This window comes from Cladophialophora yegresii, assembly GCF_000585515.1.
Source record: "Cladophialophora yegresii CBS 114405 chromosome Unknown aczIN-supercont1.2, whole genome shotgun sequence".
NCBI lineage: Eukaryota > Fungi > Ascomycota > Eurotiomycetes > Chaetothyriales > Herpotrichiellaceae > Cladophialophora > Cladophialophora yegresii.
The window spans coordinates 4,318,253-4,330,993 of record NW_006913046.1 but is presented as its reverse complement, the minus strand read 5'-3'; the positions used below and the strand labels follow the sequence as shown (position 1 = coordinate 4,330,993).

Here is a 12,741-nt window from a genome sequence, read left to right as displayed (position 1 = left end):
GCACCTCGCATATTGCGGGCGGTAAGTGGCGAGTTAGCGAGCTCTCAAAATGACACGTATGAGCCCAGAGCTGGATTCTCTAAAAAAGAGGTATCAATTGATTATGGCAGACACAGGAATCACCCAGAGTAACATCAATCATGGCCGTTCCTCCATTGCGCCAAGCTGGTGTTCGTTCATGCAAGGGATCTTTGCAGATCCGTTATCATGACTCTTGAGCCACGACTCAGGCTTCTTTGGTGCGACCTCCTGTAGATCGGGTCCTGTGAAAATTCAGAGATGAATCTGAATGTCAGTTAAATTCGAGGATGCCAGAAGTGACGCCTGAGTGGGGAACTGATGAAGGAGACAGACCGGTGGGCAGGTTTTCCGAGGTTGCCGCGGCGCTGCTGTATGACTGAATCTTGAACAATGAATTCACTCGACCTTCCTCTGCACGCGAGCAATTTCACAACTTCGTCACTGCCTTCGCGTGGCCATTGAACCGAACCCAGGATTATCTTCTCTCTTCGCGACATGTTACTCTCCCCTCCTTGAACTTCAAGTTTCCAGACTATGGTATTCTCTCGTGCGAAGTTAGCAAAGGTTCTGTCGCAACACTGGTCTGTCCGCATCAACACAGTCGGAAAAGTCATCACCGCTGACACCCTTCAGAGCTTTTATTGCCCTCCTCCATCCTCGACTTCTCCGGGTGGCACAGGCAGCCGTCACCAGTATGGAAACTCCAGATCGGCAGGCGCTCTCACCTGGGACCGCTGCGCAGTTATCATATTTCAACAACGGAAATGCCGCTCCCAATGATCAGCCTAGTGCAACGCCCTCGCAGACATTTGGGTCCTCGGAACAGAGTCCTGTCGAGACTCAGAAAGACCCCATACTATCGCCAATACAGTCCAACCTCCATCATCTACCTGCAGCGCCAGTCGGTAACTCTTCTGCCGAACCACAAATGGCCCAGTCCATCCCTGCGCAACGCAAGCCTCGCATAGTCGGCGGGTTTGAAGTTGATGATGACCCTGAGGATGAGGAAGGCGCGCAAGACGAGAAGGATGATGCTGATGTCTATGACCCCTCTGTGGGCATGGACTTCGATGCCCCAACACCTGCTGATGACTCTGCAAACCAAATCCCAACGTCGCTTGATAGAACTTCCCAGTCACCAGAAAAAGAAAATGGAATCACTCCTGCTCCTGTCCAGGCCATTGGTAGTCCTGCTGACGCTGACCTTTCTTCTTCCACTCCTGCTCCAGGTGCCAGTACTGAACTACATGCTCCGCGCACAGCAACTGCGACACCTTCTCACACTGTTTCTGATCTTCCAGCTCAGCTGTCTCCACCCCATCCTCATGTGAACGGTCTTGTTGCTCCAGGCTTGCCCAAGTCTCGACTTGCTCATGATGTGGTTGGAATTCTGGAAGATCGCATCAAAGATGACCCTCGTGGTGATATTGATGCCTATCTTGAACTAATCGACGAATTCAAGAATCGGAATAAACAAGAAGACGCCCGCCGCGTGTACGAGGAGTACCTGAAAGTTTTTCCCTTTGCTGTACGTGTCGACTCGCATACATTGTGCCGAACCGTGACTGACAGATAGCAGGCTGATCAATGGTGCGCCTATGTGAAGTTTGAGGAGGAGCACGATCGCATGCGCCCCATGGAGACTCTCTTCAATCGATCTCTTCTAGAAGTCCTTGACGTTCCTCTCTGGTCACTGTACATCAACTACATCCGCCGACGGAATAGCATGCAGACAGGTGATGTAGCCAGGTCGTATGGCATCATCAACGACTCGTTTTCTTTTGCTCTCAAGACCATTGGCATGGACAAAGAGTCCGGCCCATTATGGCAGGACTATATCAACTTCCTGAAGACCGGGCCTGGCACGGTCGGTGGAACTGGTTGGCAAGATGCAGCAAAGGTCGATACTCTTCGTGCAGCCTATCAGAAGGCAATTGCTGTTCCCACGGCAGCAACAACAGCTCTGTGGAAAGAGTACGATGCCTTTGAGACAGGACTGAGCAAGATTAACGTATGCATATTTCGTCCGTTATGCTTGGCGAGCCTGCGCTAATACTTCACAGGGCCGAAAATACCTCCAGGAGAAATCCCCTGTTTACATGACTGCGAGGACTGCATATACACAATTGCAGAACTTGACGAGAGACCTCAAGCGAACTTCAAAGCCACGCCTGCCACCAGCAGCCGGCTTTGAAGGCCATGCCGAGTATATGCAGCAGGTCAGTCTATGGAAGCAGTGGATTGATTGGGAGAAAGAAGACAACCTCGTCCTCAAGGATGAAGACCTTGCTCTGTACCGGAGTCGCATTCTCTTCACATATAAACAAGCCCTCATGGCACTACAATTCTGGCCAGAAATGTGGTACGATGCGGTTGATTTCTGTCTCACCAACGGCCTTGAGAATGATGGGATGAAGCTTCTCAACCACGGCATTGCGGCCAACCCTGAATCGCCCCTTTTAGCTTTCAAACTTGCAGATCGTATTGAGGCGTCGACCCAAAGCGATGAAAGCGCTGACCCCGGTGCCAAAGAGCGAATGAAGAAGATCCGCGAGCCGTACGACGGATTACTCGATGCGATCTACGAATTGATCAAAAAGGTATCCGCACGCGAAAAGCAAGAGGTGCAGAGAGTAGAGCTTGCTGCCGCTACCAACGGAGAAGGAGATGGCGACGGCGACGACGACATCAATGCCTCTAATGTCGCAGCCAAAAAAGCCGCCCTCGACAATCAGATCGCGGTGATCAAGAAGGGGGCTCAAGCACAGACGGACGTTCTCAGTCGGATGGTCTCACATGCATGGCTTGCATTGATGCGCTCGACACGCCGAGTCCAAGGCAAAGGACCTCCTGGCGAAAAAGGCCCGCAAGGGTTTCGGCTTATCTTTACTGAAGCACGCAAACGAGGTAAACTCACCAGCGACTTCTATGTGGAATCGGCACGCATCGAATGGCAATGTTACCGAGATCCTGCTGGCACAAAGATCCTTGAGCGTGGCATGAAACTGTTTCCTGAGGACGATTACCTGCCGCTTCAGTATATTCAACATCTTCTTGACATTCAAGATGTCACAAATGCACGAGCAGTGTTCGAGACGACTGTCAAACGACTCCTTGCTCACGAAGACCCCGAACAAACTGCCAAGGCTAAACCGCTCTTTGCGTTCATGCACAATTATGAATCCAAGTACGGTGAATTGGCCCAGGTCCAGGCCCTCGAAGAGAGGATGAGGAAGCATTTCCCAGAAGACCCGACGCTCAAGCTCTTCTCCAGTCGATACAGCACTCCCTTGTTCGACGCCATGCATGTCCATCCCATAATTTCTCCCCAACAGATCCGGCCCCTGCTGTCACACGTACTTCCTTCCGTGGAAACATCGTCGGAAATGGTGAACTCGCCTATCCAGAAAGTCATCGATGCGATTACAACACATTCCCCTAAGCGACCCTTCCCAGACGATCTGGAAGACGGTGGCGGGCCACGCAAGATGGCGCGTGGCGAGTCCCCACTAAAGGGAGCAGCTGGTCGCCGCATGAATCAGCAACAGCAGCAACGCCAGGTGAACGCGCCTGCTTCGCTACCTTCGTTTCCTCCAGTTCCTCAACCTCTGCCTCCGGGGATTGCCTATATCCTGAGCATACTGCCAAAAGCTTCAACCTATGTCGAAACTCGATTTGACGCGGTCAAGATGATGGAGTTGATACGCGACATCAAGCTACCTGCGCCATCCGCAATTTCGAGCCAGGCCCTCCAACCGCCGCCTTCACAGCCCCAACCTGGCTGGCCACCGTATCCACCCATGCCGCCGCAGGGCTTCTCACCCGCGCCAAACGTTACACAAAGTCAATACAAGGCGGGTAAGTGCATTCAAGACTCTGTAGGCACGAGCTATGTGAACTGACTTGATACCAGCACCCTTCCGATACGCATAGATTGGTGTGGAATGTAGCATTAGCGAGTTTACCAAGCATGTCACAGGCGTTGGAAGGCATTGGAGGCATCGTGATGCTCGATACCATTGGTGGCTGTTGTTCAATTTTCAATTTTCAATCTTCTATACTCATTTCAAACGTGTTGGGAGCGTTCGGTATCCATGGCACGATGCATTCTCAAAGGACGACCAGTCGGGACACCATCCTGCACGAGCCGACTGAAGCCTCATCTAGGCTCGTCAAGTCTTCAGAAACTCAGCGAGTCTTACACTCTGAGAAAAACATCGTTGGTATCAATCTCGCTTCCCTCTTCTGCCACCTCGGTCCTTCAAAGTTGGCTGTCTTGAACAGCTGAGGTATCTACAATGCACTTCTTAGCATATTTGCATCTCCGTGCATGCTGTCGACGTGTAGTTCGACAAAACCTGAAAGCCTGCTCTTCTCAGTGTTCGGTTGCTTGTTAAGCCCTCAAGTATTTGGCTGCACTGTCTGCAAAAAGGGCGCAGTGATCAAAAGGCTGGCGTGGTTGCTCGTCTTGTTTGGTCTCTTCAGGGTGAGCCGTGCTCTTGGAGTCCTAGCGTCTGGAAGCTGGCTGTGCTGGGTCTCTTTTTGAGGGGATGAGCCATGACCGTGGAGGCGGCAGCCTTCGAACCCAGCTCTGGAGAATGTCAGTGATTCGTCGCTGGAAAGGTCTAGTGTAGATGTAGATTAGCGCAACACCAACGGCGCTAGGCCGTCAATCAACATTTGTTCTCGGCCTGATTCCAACCTTCCACCTCACCGCAGCGCTCAGATGAGCCTGGCAATGAACTCAACCTCATACTGGACGACAGCACGTGCGGCGTCGCGGCGACGACGATAACCAGTGAATACAGGGTCAACGACATCATCCTTGTCACTGTCGCCGACCCCGGCCCCGTATCGCCAAGGCCACGAGCATGAGCGTCGGCAACGACGACTACAAATATCCCCTTCCTCTCTGACCTTCTGATCTTCTTCTCTCTTTCTCATCATCCATCATCTCTCTTCCTTCTCCTGATTGACCTGGCCTCAATCATTCCTTCTTGAACCTGATCAGTTCAAACACTTCCTTGCTCCTCAAGAGTCGTCGCCGTGACATCTCAGCGACGCGCTCTTCCATGAGACAGCTTCAACTTCGCCAACATCAACTTCCAGCCTAGTTGCAACCAAGAACATTTCAGCCTCCAAGGTAAGCAGTCAAGCGCTCTTTGTGTCTCCTTTAGCACCTGTTCAGACCGCCTTCCTTGGACTCTGCAACCAAGTTTCAGAGTCTCAATCGTTCTTACCCTTGCACCGCGAATGCCTCCTGCCTGGCTTTCTTTTGCGCCCCCCCTCACAACAAAGCGACAAACACGCTCTGAACCTTTCCTCAAACACACTTGAGAGGGGGATATCTTGATCCTTTCGTCTCTTGCACCCACCTCACCACTCTCCCCACAACTCATCTCTTCAGCATCGTACAACTCACATCTTCCTTACCATTTCCATCGTCGAACTGCCATCTCAGCTTGATTTTCTCGATCGAGGCCTAAGCGATCAACTTGGATCCTTTTACCTTCTTCTCAAGATCCAACACTAACTCCCCTGTCCGCAGACTTCCATTCATCTTGTCAAGATGTCTAGCTCTGCCCGCAAGCGTGGTGCTGGCCGTGCGACTAGAGGTCAACAGCCAGCAGAAACCGCTTCTCGTCGTGGAGATCGTCAACAAGCCGGTGGTTTCGATGGCCCTGCTTCTCGCGGCAGTGGTTCGCAGTCCGGACCTGGCACTGCCGGTCGTGGTGCCGCTTCTACAGCTCCTTCCGCTACGTCTGCTACCGGTAGTCCCGGTGCTCCGGCTGAAGGCTTCGAAGCACAAGCACCTACCAGCAGTAGCCGTCGCAGCAGTCAGTCTGGTGGCCCTGAACAAATTCAACTCCAAGCAGCAGCTCCTGTTGGAGACCCAGCTCGTGATCGTCCGCAACGCTTCACCGATCAGATGCGGAATATCGACTTGCCCCCTTCATTCTACAACATTGATCAACTGGTGAGTCATTCTCCTTCAATTTTCTGCTGCATCACCCGTGTCTGTCATCCCCCATCTACGATCATGCTTCATTATCTCGCCATGTTCGTCCCCTCTGGCATCCATCCCTATGAGTCTGGAGTCCACTTCTTCCCTCTCAGAAGTCTACTCATTTGTCACACCCTTTTCCCACCGTCACTCCTTTTCCACCTTCGAGTCGTTCACAGTGCTTTCACGCTGAGGCTCACGAAATCCTGCCTTCACATCTCTCTCCTTCAATACTACTTACACATCTGATGCCCTGCACTGTCACCCGAGTTGTCTTAGTGGCACAGTCATCCCTTTCCCACTGCCCTATCTTCACCAAAGCACAATGGCTCCCCTTGCTCGACCTCATGGCCTACTTATAACCCCTCTCCTCCCCTGCTTTGTGGCTTTGTTCCCAGAGATCTCCCACCAACTCATTCCACCGCATTCCCTATTGCCAACATGTCTCGTCCGACCTCTGACGGTGGTTCGCCATCTGCCTCCGGCCTAAACTCCCCACCTCAGGCGAGATCAGCGAACGCGTCTCCCAGAGCAAATCCCGCTGTTACCTACATCCCATATGTCCGCAATATTCGTGGCCCAGGCATTAACGAGTACGAACAACAGTACCAGCTGCCAACACAGTTCACCAAGCGTCCGGGCTTCAATACCACTGGCCAACCAGCTGCGATGAACGTCAATGCATTCCAGGTCACCGGATATCCCACCACCAAGATCTACCAATACGATGTTGTCATTGGCACCGGCGCTGAGAAGCGAATCGTCAATCGTAAGGTCTGGGAGTCCAAGGCCCGCAAGGAGAAGACTGGTCCTCAGATGATCTGGGATGGCAATCGTCTCGCTTGGTCGCTCAAAGACCACGGCGAGATCCGCGCTATGGTCGATCTTGACGCCGAAGACGGCCGTCCTTCTCGCGATGGTCGCAATTCTTTCCGTCTCCATATCAAGAAGACCCGTGAGATCAATCCGAGTATCGTCCAAAGCTTCCTCGAGCGGAAGGTACAGATGTCCAAGGAAATTGCTGAAGCTATCATTTTCATGGATCACCTGCTCCGCGAAGGCCCATCCCAGAACCCGCAATTCATTTCAGTCAAGCGTTCTCTTTTCAAGAGACAAGGTCAGCGTCAAGATCTTGGAGGCAGTATTGAGGCCTGGCGCGGTATCTACCAGTCTATGCGTCTTGCTGAAGGTCAGAAGCTCATCATCAACCTCGATGTCGCGAATACCTGCTTCTGGCGCCCCACTTCCCTCACATCTGCTCTCGTAACGAAGTGGCGCGAGTTCACCGACGTCAATTCCATTGCAGCTCAGATGCGCCCAGCGCAGAACAACGGTGCCCGCGAACCCAACAACTTGCAGAAGACAGTCCAGCGTGCCTTCAAGAACGTCGAGGTCAAGGCCGTCTACAAGGGCAATCCACTCCCGAACAAAGTGTGGAAGATCATTCGATTCTCCGTCAACAACGCCAATCAGGAGATGATTGATTGGAAGGATCCGAACACCAAGCAGCCCACCGGCGAGAGCATCTCTGTTGCTCAATACTTCCGGCGTAAGTACAACATTACCCTCCAACATCCTAACCTGCCGCTGGTGGAGATGAGCAAGAAGAATGTTCTCTACCCTATGGAATTCCTACAGATTATGGAAGGTCAACGCTATGCTGCGAAGTTGGACGACTACCAGACCAGCAACATGATCAAGTTTGCTGTGTCACGACCTCGCGCTCGACTTGATGCCATCAATGAAGGAAAGGGTTGGTTGAACTGGGAAGGCGACACCTATCTGAGAGGTTACGGTCTCCGCATCAATCCGCAACAAATCCGTACTCAGGCTCGGGTTCTCCCAGCTCCGGGCATCAAGTTTGGTCAGAACCGCGTTGAACAACCTGGTACTCGTGGTCGCTGGGACCTGAAGGGCAAGGTCTTCCTCACCGGCAATCCTCAGGAACTTGTCTCCTGGGGTATTGGTGTCTTCCCCGGCAAAATCCGCGTTGACAAAGCTCAGATCGATCAGTTCGCGCTCAACTTTGCTCGAGCTTATCGCGCCCACGGTGGCCACGTCGCCAACGCGCCCCCTCACACTATGATGCTCCCCAATGATACAGGTGCTGCAGTGGCCGAGTTGCACCAGCAGACCGGCAACAAATTCAAGCGACGACCTCAGCTTCTCGTCTTCCTTGTTCAGGATAAGAACGCCTTCAATTACCTTCGCATCAAGAAGTCTTGTGATTGTCGATTCGGTGTGGTTTCTCAGGTCATGCAGATCGAGCAAGTGCAGAAAGGCAATCCGCAGTACTACTCCAACGTGTTGATGAAGATCAACGCCAAGTTAGGCGGTACCACAGCTCAAGTCGTGCCCAACTCCACGAGTGGCTTCAAATCCTTCGCTGCGCCAACCATGATCATCGGCGCCGATGTCTCCCACGCTTCTCCCGGAAGCCAGCAAGCGTCTATGGCGGCCATTACTGTCTCCTTCGATCGATTTGCTGGCCGCTATGCTGCTGCATGCCAAACCAACGGCCATCGCGTCGAGATGATCTCTGAGGCCAACTGGGTCAACATGTTCAGACCTCTTGCTAAGCAATGGTTGATCAGTGTTGGTGGCAATCGTCCGCCTCAGCACATCTATTACATCCGAGATGGCGTTTCCGAAGGCCAGTTCGAGCACGTCATCCGACAGGAGGTGCCGCACATCAAGACAGTCCTCAAGGACGTCCATGAGGATTTCAACGGCAAGATCACTGTCATCATCGCGTCCAAGCGCCACCATGTTCGAGCTTTCCCCGAGAAAGCTGGCGCCGACAAGAATGGCAATCCTCTTCCCGGTACACTGATTGAGAGAGATGTGACCACCCCCAACGAGTTTGACTTCTATCTCTACTCGCACATTGCGTTGCAAGGCACGTCTCGACCGGTGCACTACTCGGTGCTGTACGACGAGTTGAATCACAAACCGGAGCAGCTTCAAAACATGATCTACGAGCACTGTTATCAATACATGCGCTCCACGACCTCTGTGTCTTTGCATCCTGCTGTGTACTACGCACATCTTGCATCCAACCGTGCAAAGGCCCACGAGGACCTCCCTGCGTCGGCTGGTCCTCAAGGTGGTGCTGGTTACAAGCAGCAAGCTCCCAGCCGCAGCTCCGAGCCTTCCGAGTCTGAGGTCCGACCCTTGATGCCTCTGTTCAACATCAATGGCATTGTCTTTGCCATGTGGTACATCTAAGTCGGTCATGGCAACAACGACACGCACTTCTGCGTACTCATGCACCGGTTAGTGCACGATCAGCAAGCAACATGTTCAGATACACAACAACAGTGACTCAGGACCAAAACAACAGTGGCGGCGACTGCGCTAGCCCTCAACGGCTGGCAATGTCGGTCTACCACGCAATTCGTGCTCCAGAGCTTTTCCACAGCAGTTGAAGTCTCTGCTTCGGAACCAAAAGACGAAGCCCTACTAAGCGGGCCAACATTTCCTTGTTTTTCAGTATTGTTTCTTCTTTTCCTTGGAAAAAGTGGCGGAAAAATCAGAATGGCCAGGAGATTTCTTTGTACCAGTTGATTTCCTTTTCGATTCAACGACAGCCTCCGACAGACACTTCTCATCCATGCCTCTTCACAGAGGGTGCGCTTGAGTCGGTCTTTGACTGCCCGCCATCCTGCAGCAATGAGCTTATCTCGACAGCTGGCAGATGGCGACTCTCCTTTTAGTTTAGCTTGCCCCATGAAATGACATGCATTCAATGAAGCTTGACGCCTTTCACGTAGATTTGCTCTTATTAGTTCTTTCTACGTTTGCTTGTGCTTCTCCGCCGTCACAAAAGCGCCCTGTAGTTTTGTGCCCTACGCGGTCAGACCACGATCTTCAATGCGCCCACGATGGCCAGTCAGTAAAGTCGACAGGACCGGTGAGGCTCACGGGATCATCATACTCGAGAATGAGCGAATAGAAGCGCCCACCCAGCAAACCCAGGACAGTCCGCGGGCAGGCCTACTCTGCAACCATCCTCCGATCTTGCACCCTTCGAGCACAGACAACGGCGTTCGGGATTGATGTCCGAAAAGCTACAGGCAAGAGCCCCCAGGAAGACGAAAGATTGGGGGGCTGCCTCACCTCGAGTCATGCACCGCGTGTGAGTATGAATAAATGAATAGCTGGGTGGAATCTTCGAAAGAGAGCCCCCTGATGTTCTGCAGTGACTTAAGCCATGCCTGTGTCCGACTACCTAGCATTGTTTACAGGAGCCTCCACTCTACGCTCTCCGCTCTCCGCTCTCCGCTCTGCAAGAGCGACTAATTACGTTGTGCGCAGCCCATTCGTGGATCTATGGATGGGTGGCGCAGAGGGCGAGTAGAGCAGGAAGGGTCAGTAGACGACAAGGGCACAGTATAGCAGGGCAGGGCAGGGCAGGAGACGGCAAGGGCAAGGGCAAGAGACGGCAAGGGCAAGGGCAGACACGGGCAGGTAGGGAACGGTAAAAAAAAAACAAAATCAAGGGAAGATAACTAGACGAAGGGCAAAAAGGGGGGAGGAACCAAGTACGCACAGTATAGGGCGAAGGGGACACTGGACACTGGACACTGGACATACAGTACCGATGGGCCGGGACCAACAGCAGCTGACCTGATCAATACCTAGCCAATGCCTGATCATACGTCTTTCCGAGAAGGCCTAGGGGTCAGGGGCTTGTTGGAAGGTGGGAAGAGCGAGCGAGAAAGCAGAAAGCAGAAAGCCAGATTGGGAGTGAATGAAGGAAGGAAGGAAAGGAGAGCAAAAGCACGATCAGATCCCGAGATTGTATGGAGTATGACTAGCCATGACTCTAATACTGACCAACTGTCCATCAGGTTCATGCTTGGGCCTTAAGTTAGGCCTAGGGTTGGACCTAGGCTCAGCAGAACCAAGAGAAGGAGCACGAGCCAGATCAACACCACCACGGATTACCAATACCAACATCAGACCAAGGTCGAGCTAAACCAAGAACGAAACACCGCCGTGTTACACCCGTGCTTCGATGTGGTCTGAATCCAGGAGGTTTGGAGGAAGATGATCCATGGCGCATCTTGCGGGATGGCATGAGATGAGATTCGGAACTTGCCAGCGGAGGCAGAGAGAAGGCGACAAGAGTGGAGGGGAAGAATGACTGGAAGTAAGAGAATGGGCGGGCAGGCGGTGGAGGTCGGGCAAGTCGAGATAGGAGGAAACGAGGTATAGGCAGATGGCGTCTGACAGGGAGGAGAGAGCACTGAGGCAACCTGATGGCCTTGAAAAGATACGTTGAGTACTGACGGCCTTTCGATAACCTCTCTAGCAATATCCACGGACACAGAATGACGGCAAGAAACGCAAAAGCAGAGCTGTCCTCATGGCGCGGCATTTTGAATGCGAAAGGATTAAGGATAAGCTGACGTCTCGGCCCATCTGATCAATTCCCAAACCACCGCAACATTGGGCACACTTTGCAATTGGCCCTGCCTCTGCGCGCCACAGGATCCGATGTTTGACCTCAACCTCTGTCATCCTCCCAAGAGAAGCACCAGACGACCATCGACTCCTGGATCGTGCCCCTTGGATCACCGACTCGTGTACAAATAGCCGCCGCGCATTCCTTCCTATAGGAATCCAAGAGGTAGCCCAATTGCTGTTGCCAAAGACAATAGTGCGACAATCTGAGCAAAGAGTCTCCGACCACGGGAAGCTTTAGGTCCAGCAACAGCGACGCCCCGAACGACAAGCTGAGCCAGTGGGAAGAAGAAACAAGCATCCTGGACAAGGAACCAGAAGATTGCCTCGACCGTGCTCATGGTTTCGCGGCGCCGTATCAAGATACTTATCCGGACCACACATGCAGCAGAGGCGAGAACGAGCAACAGCCACCCAAATAATATGAGCAAGGCTCGCCGTCTTTTCCTTGCAGGAACATCGTTCGGTTGCTCTATGGTGTTTTCTGTGTGGTGGCTGCGAGCCGAAAGGTCGCGCATCTCGACGTGGGGCGTCCCGATCGCGCCGTCGACTTGCGAGTCGCATGCTGGTGGGAACGGTCCAGCCTATACGACAGTTAGCGGAATACCAAAAGACAGAGAGCTTATCCTCGTACCAAGCTGTATTCTGGGAGCGGGCGTGTCAATTCTTCCGGTCCCAGCTCCAAGTCGACAACAGAGTTGTAATGCGGGACGCTGTCAGAATGCGAGGCTTTATCGTCACTGCCTCCAAGGATAGGTGATTGAAATCTTGAAAGAGGAGCCATTTTAGGTGATGTTTCCGTGAAGGTAGGTCAACGGGCTGGAGATGGACCGGCACCGATGTGGTAGACTCTGCTGACCACGTTGACACTGCTGATAAAGTGTAGCAATGAGCGACTGAGACAGTATCAATGCCGTAGAACGAGATGTTGATGCACAGGTTGACCACGGTGGAGTAGGATGAAGAGATCTAGGTTCTTCATCAACCGCCTGACGGCAGCCGCAAGACTGCTCCTTCCAAGACCAAGGTATACCTATGGCGCGAAGGCAGGTGCTGTGACGAGCCAAGCCGACAGAGAAGGAGCATTCATCGTGGCCGCAGTGGCTCAACCCCTGAGGTATGGCAGTGTGCAAGATGCAAAATCCCAACAGCGCAAAGCGAGACGAACTCAAAATCGCCATGGCGCCTAGCTAAAACAATACAGGCCGCCTGCTTTTTTTCCGCGAACACTCTGATGGTACAGGACA

General features: G+C 52.8%; 3 protein-coding genes across 3 annotated transcripts; all 3 read left to right on the top strand.

The window, feature by feature from the left end:
• Positions 1 to 715: 715 nt before the first annotated feature.
• Positions 716 to 3,923, top strand: A1O7_03472 (uncharacterized protein; the record flags this gene model as incomplete). The annotated part of the gene is made up of 4 exons (XM_007757492.1): positions 716 to 1,549; positions 1,601 to 2,032; positions 2,085 to 3,879; positions 3,904 to 3,923. 4 exons carry the CDS (start codon positions 716 to 718, stop codon positions 3,921 to 3,923), a joined length of 3,081 nt encoding a protein of 1,026 aa, XP_007755682.1.
• Positions 3,924 to 5,590: 1,667 nt separating this feature from the next.
• A1O7_03471 (uncharacterized protein) lies at positions 5,591 to 6,387 on the top strand (the record flags this gene model as incomplete). Its single annotated transcript, XM_007757491.1, has 2 exons — positions 5,591 to 5,998; positions 6,313 to 6,387. 2 exons carry the CDS (start codon positions 5,591 to 5,593, stop codon positions 6,385 to 6,387), a joined length of 483 nt encoding a protein of 160 aa, XP_007755681.1.
• Positions 6,388 to 6,466: 79 nt separating this feature from the next.
• Positions 6,467 to 9,253, top strand: A1O7_03470 (uncharacterized protein; the record flags this gene model as incomplete). The annotated part of the gene is made up of 1 exon (XM_007757490.1): positions 6,467 to 9,253. The coding sequence occupies one exon, from the start codon at positions 6,467 to 6,469 to the stop codon at positions 9,251 to 9,253; it is 2,787 nt and encodes a 928-aa protein (XP_007755680.1).
• Between the last annotated feature and the right edge of the window lie 3,488 nt (positions 9,254 to 12,741).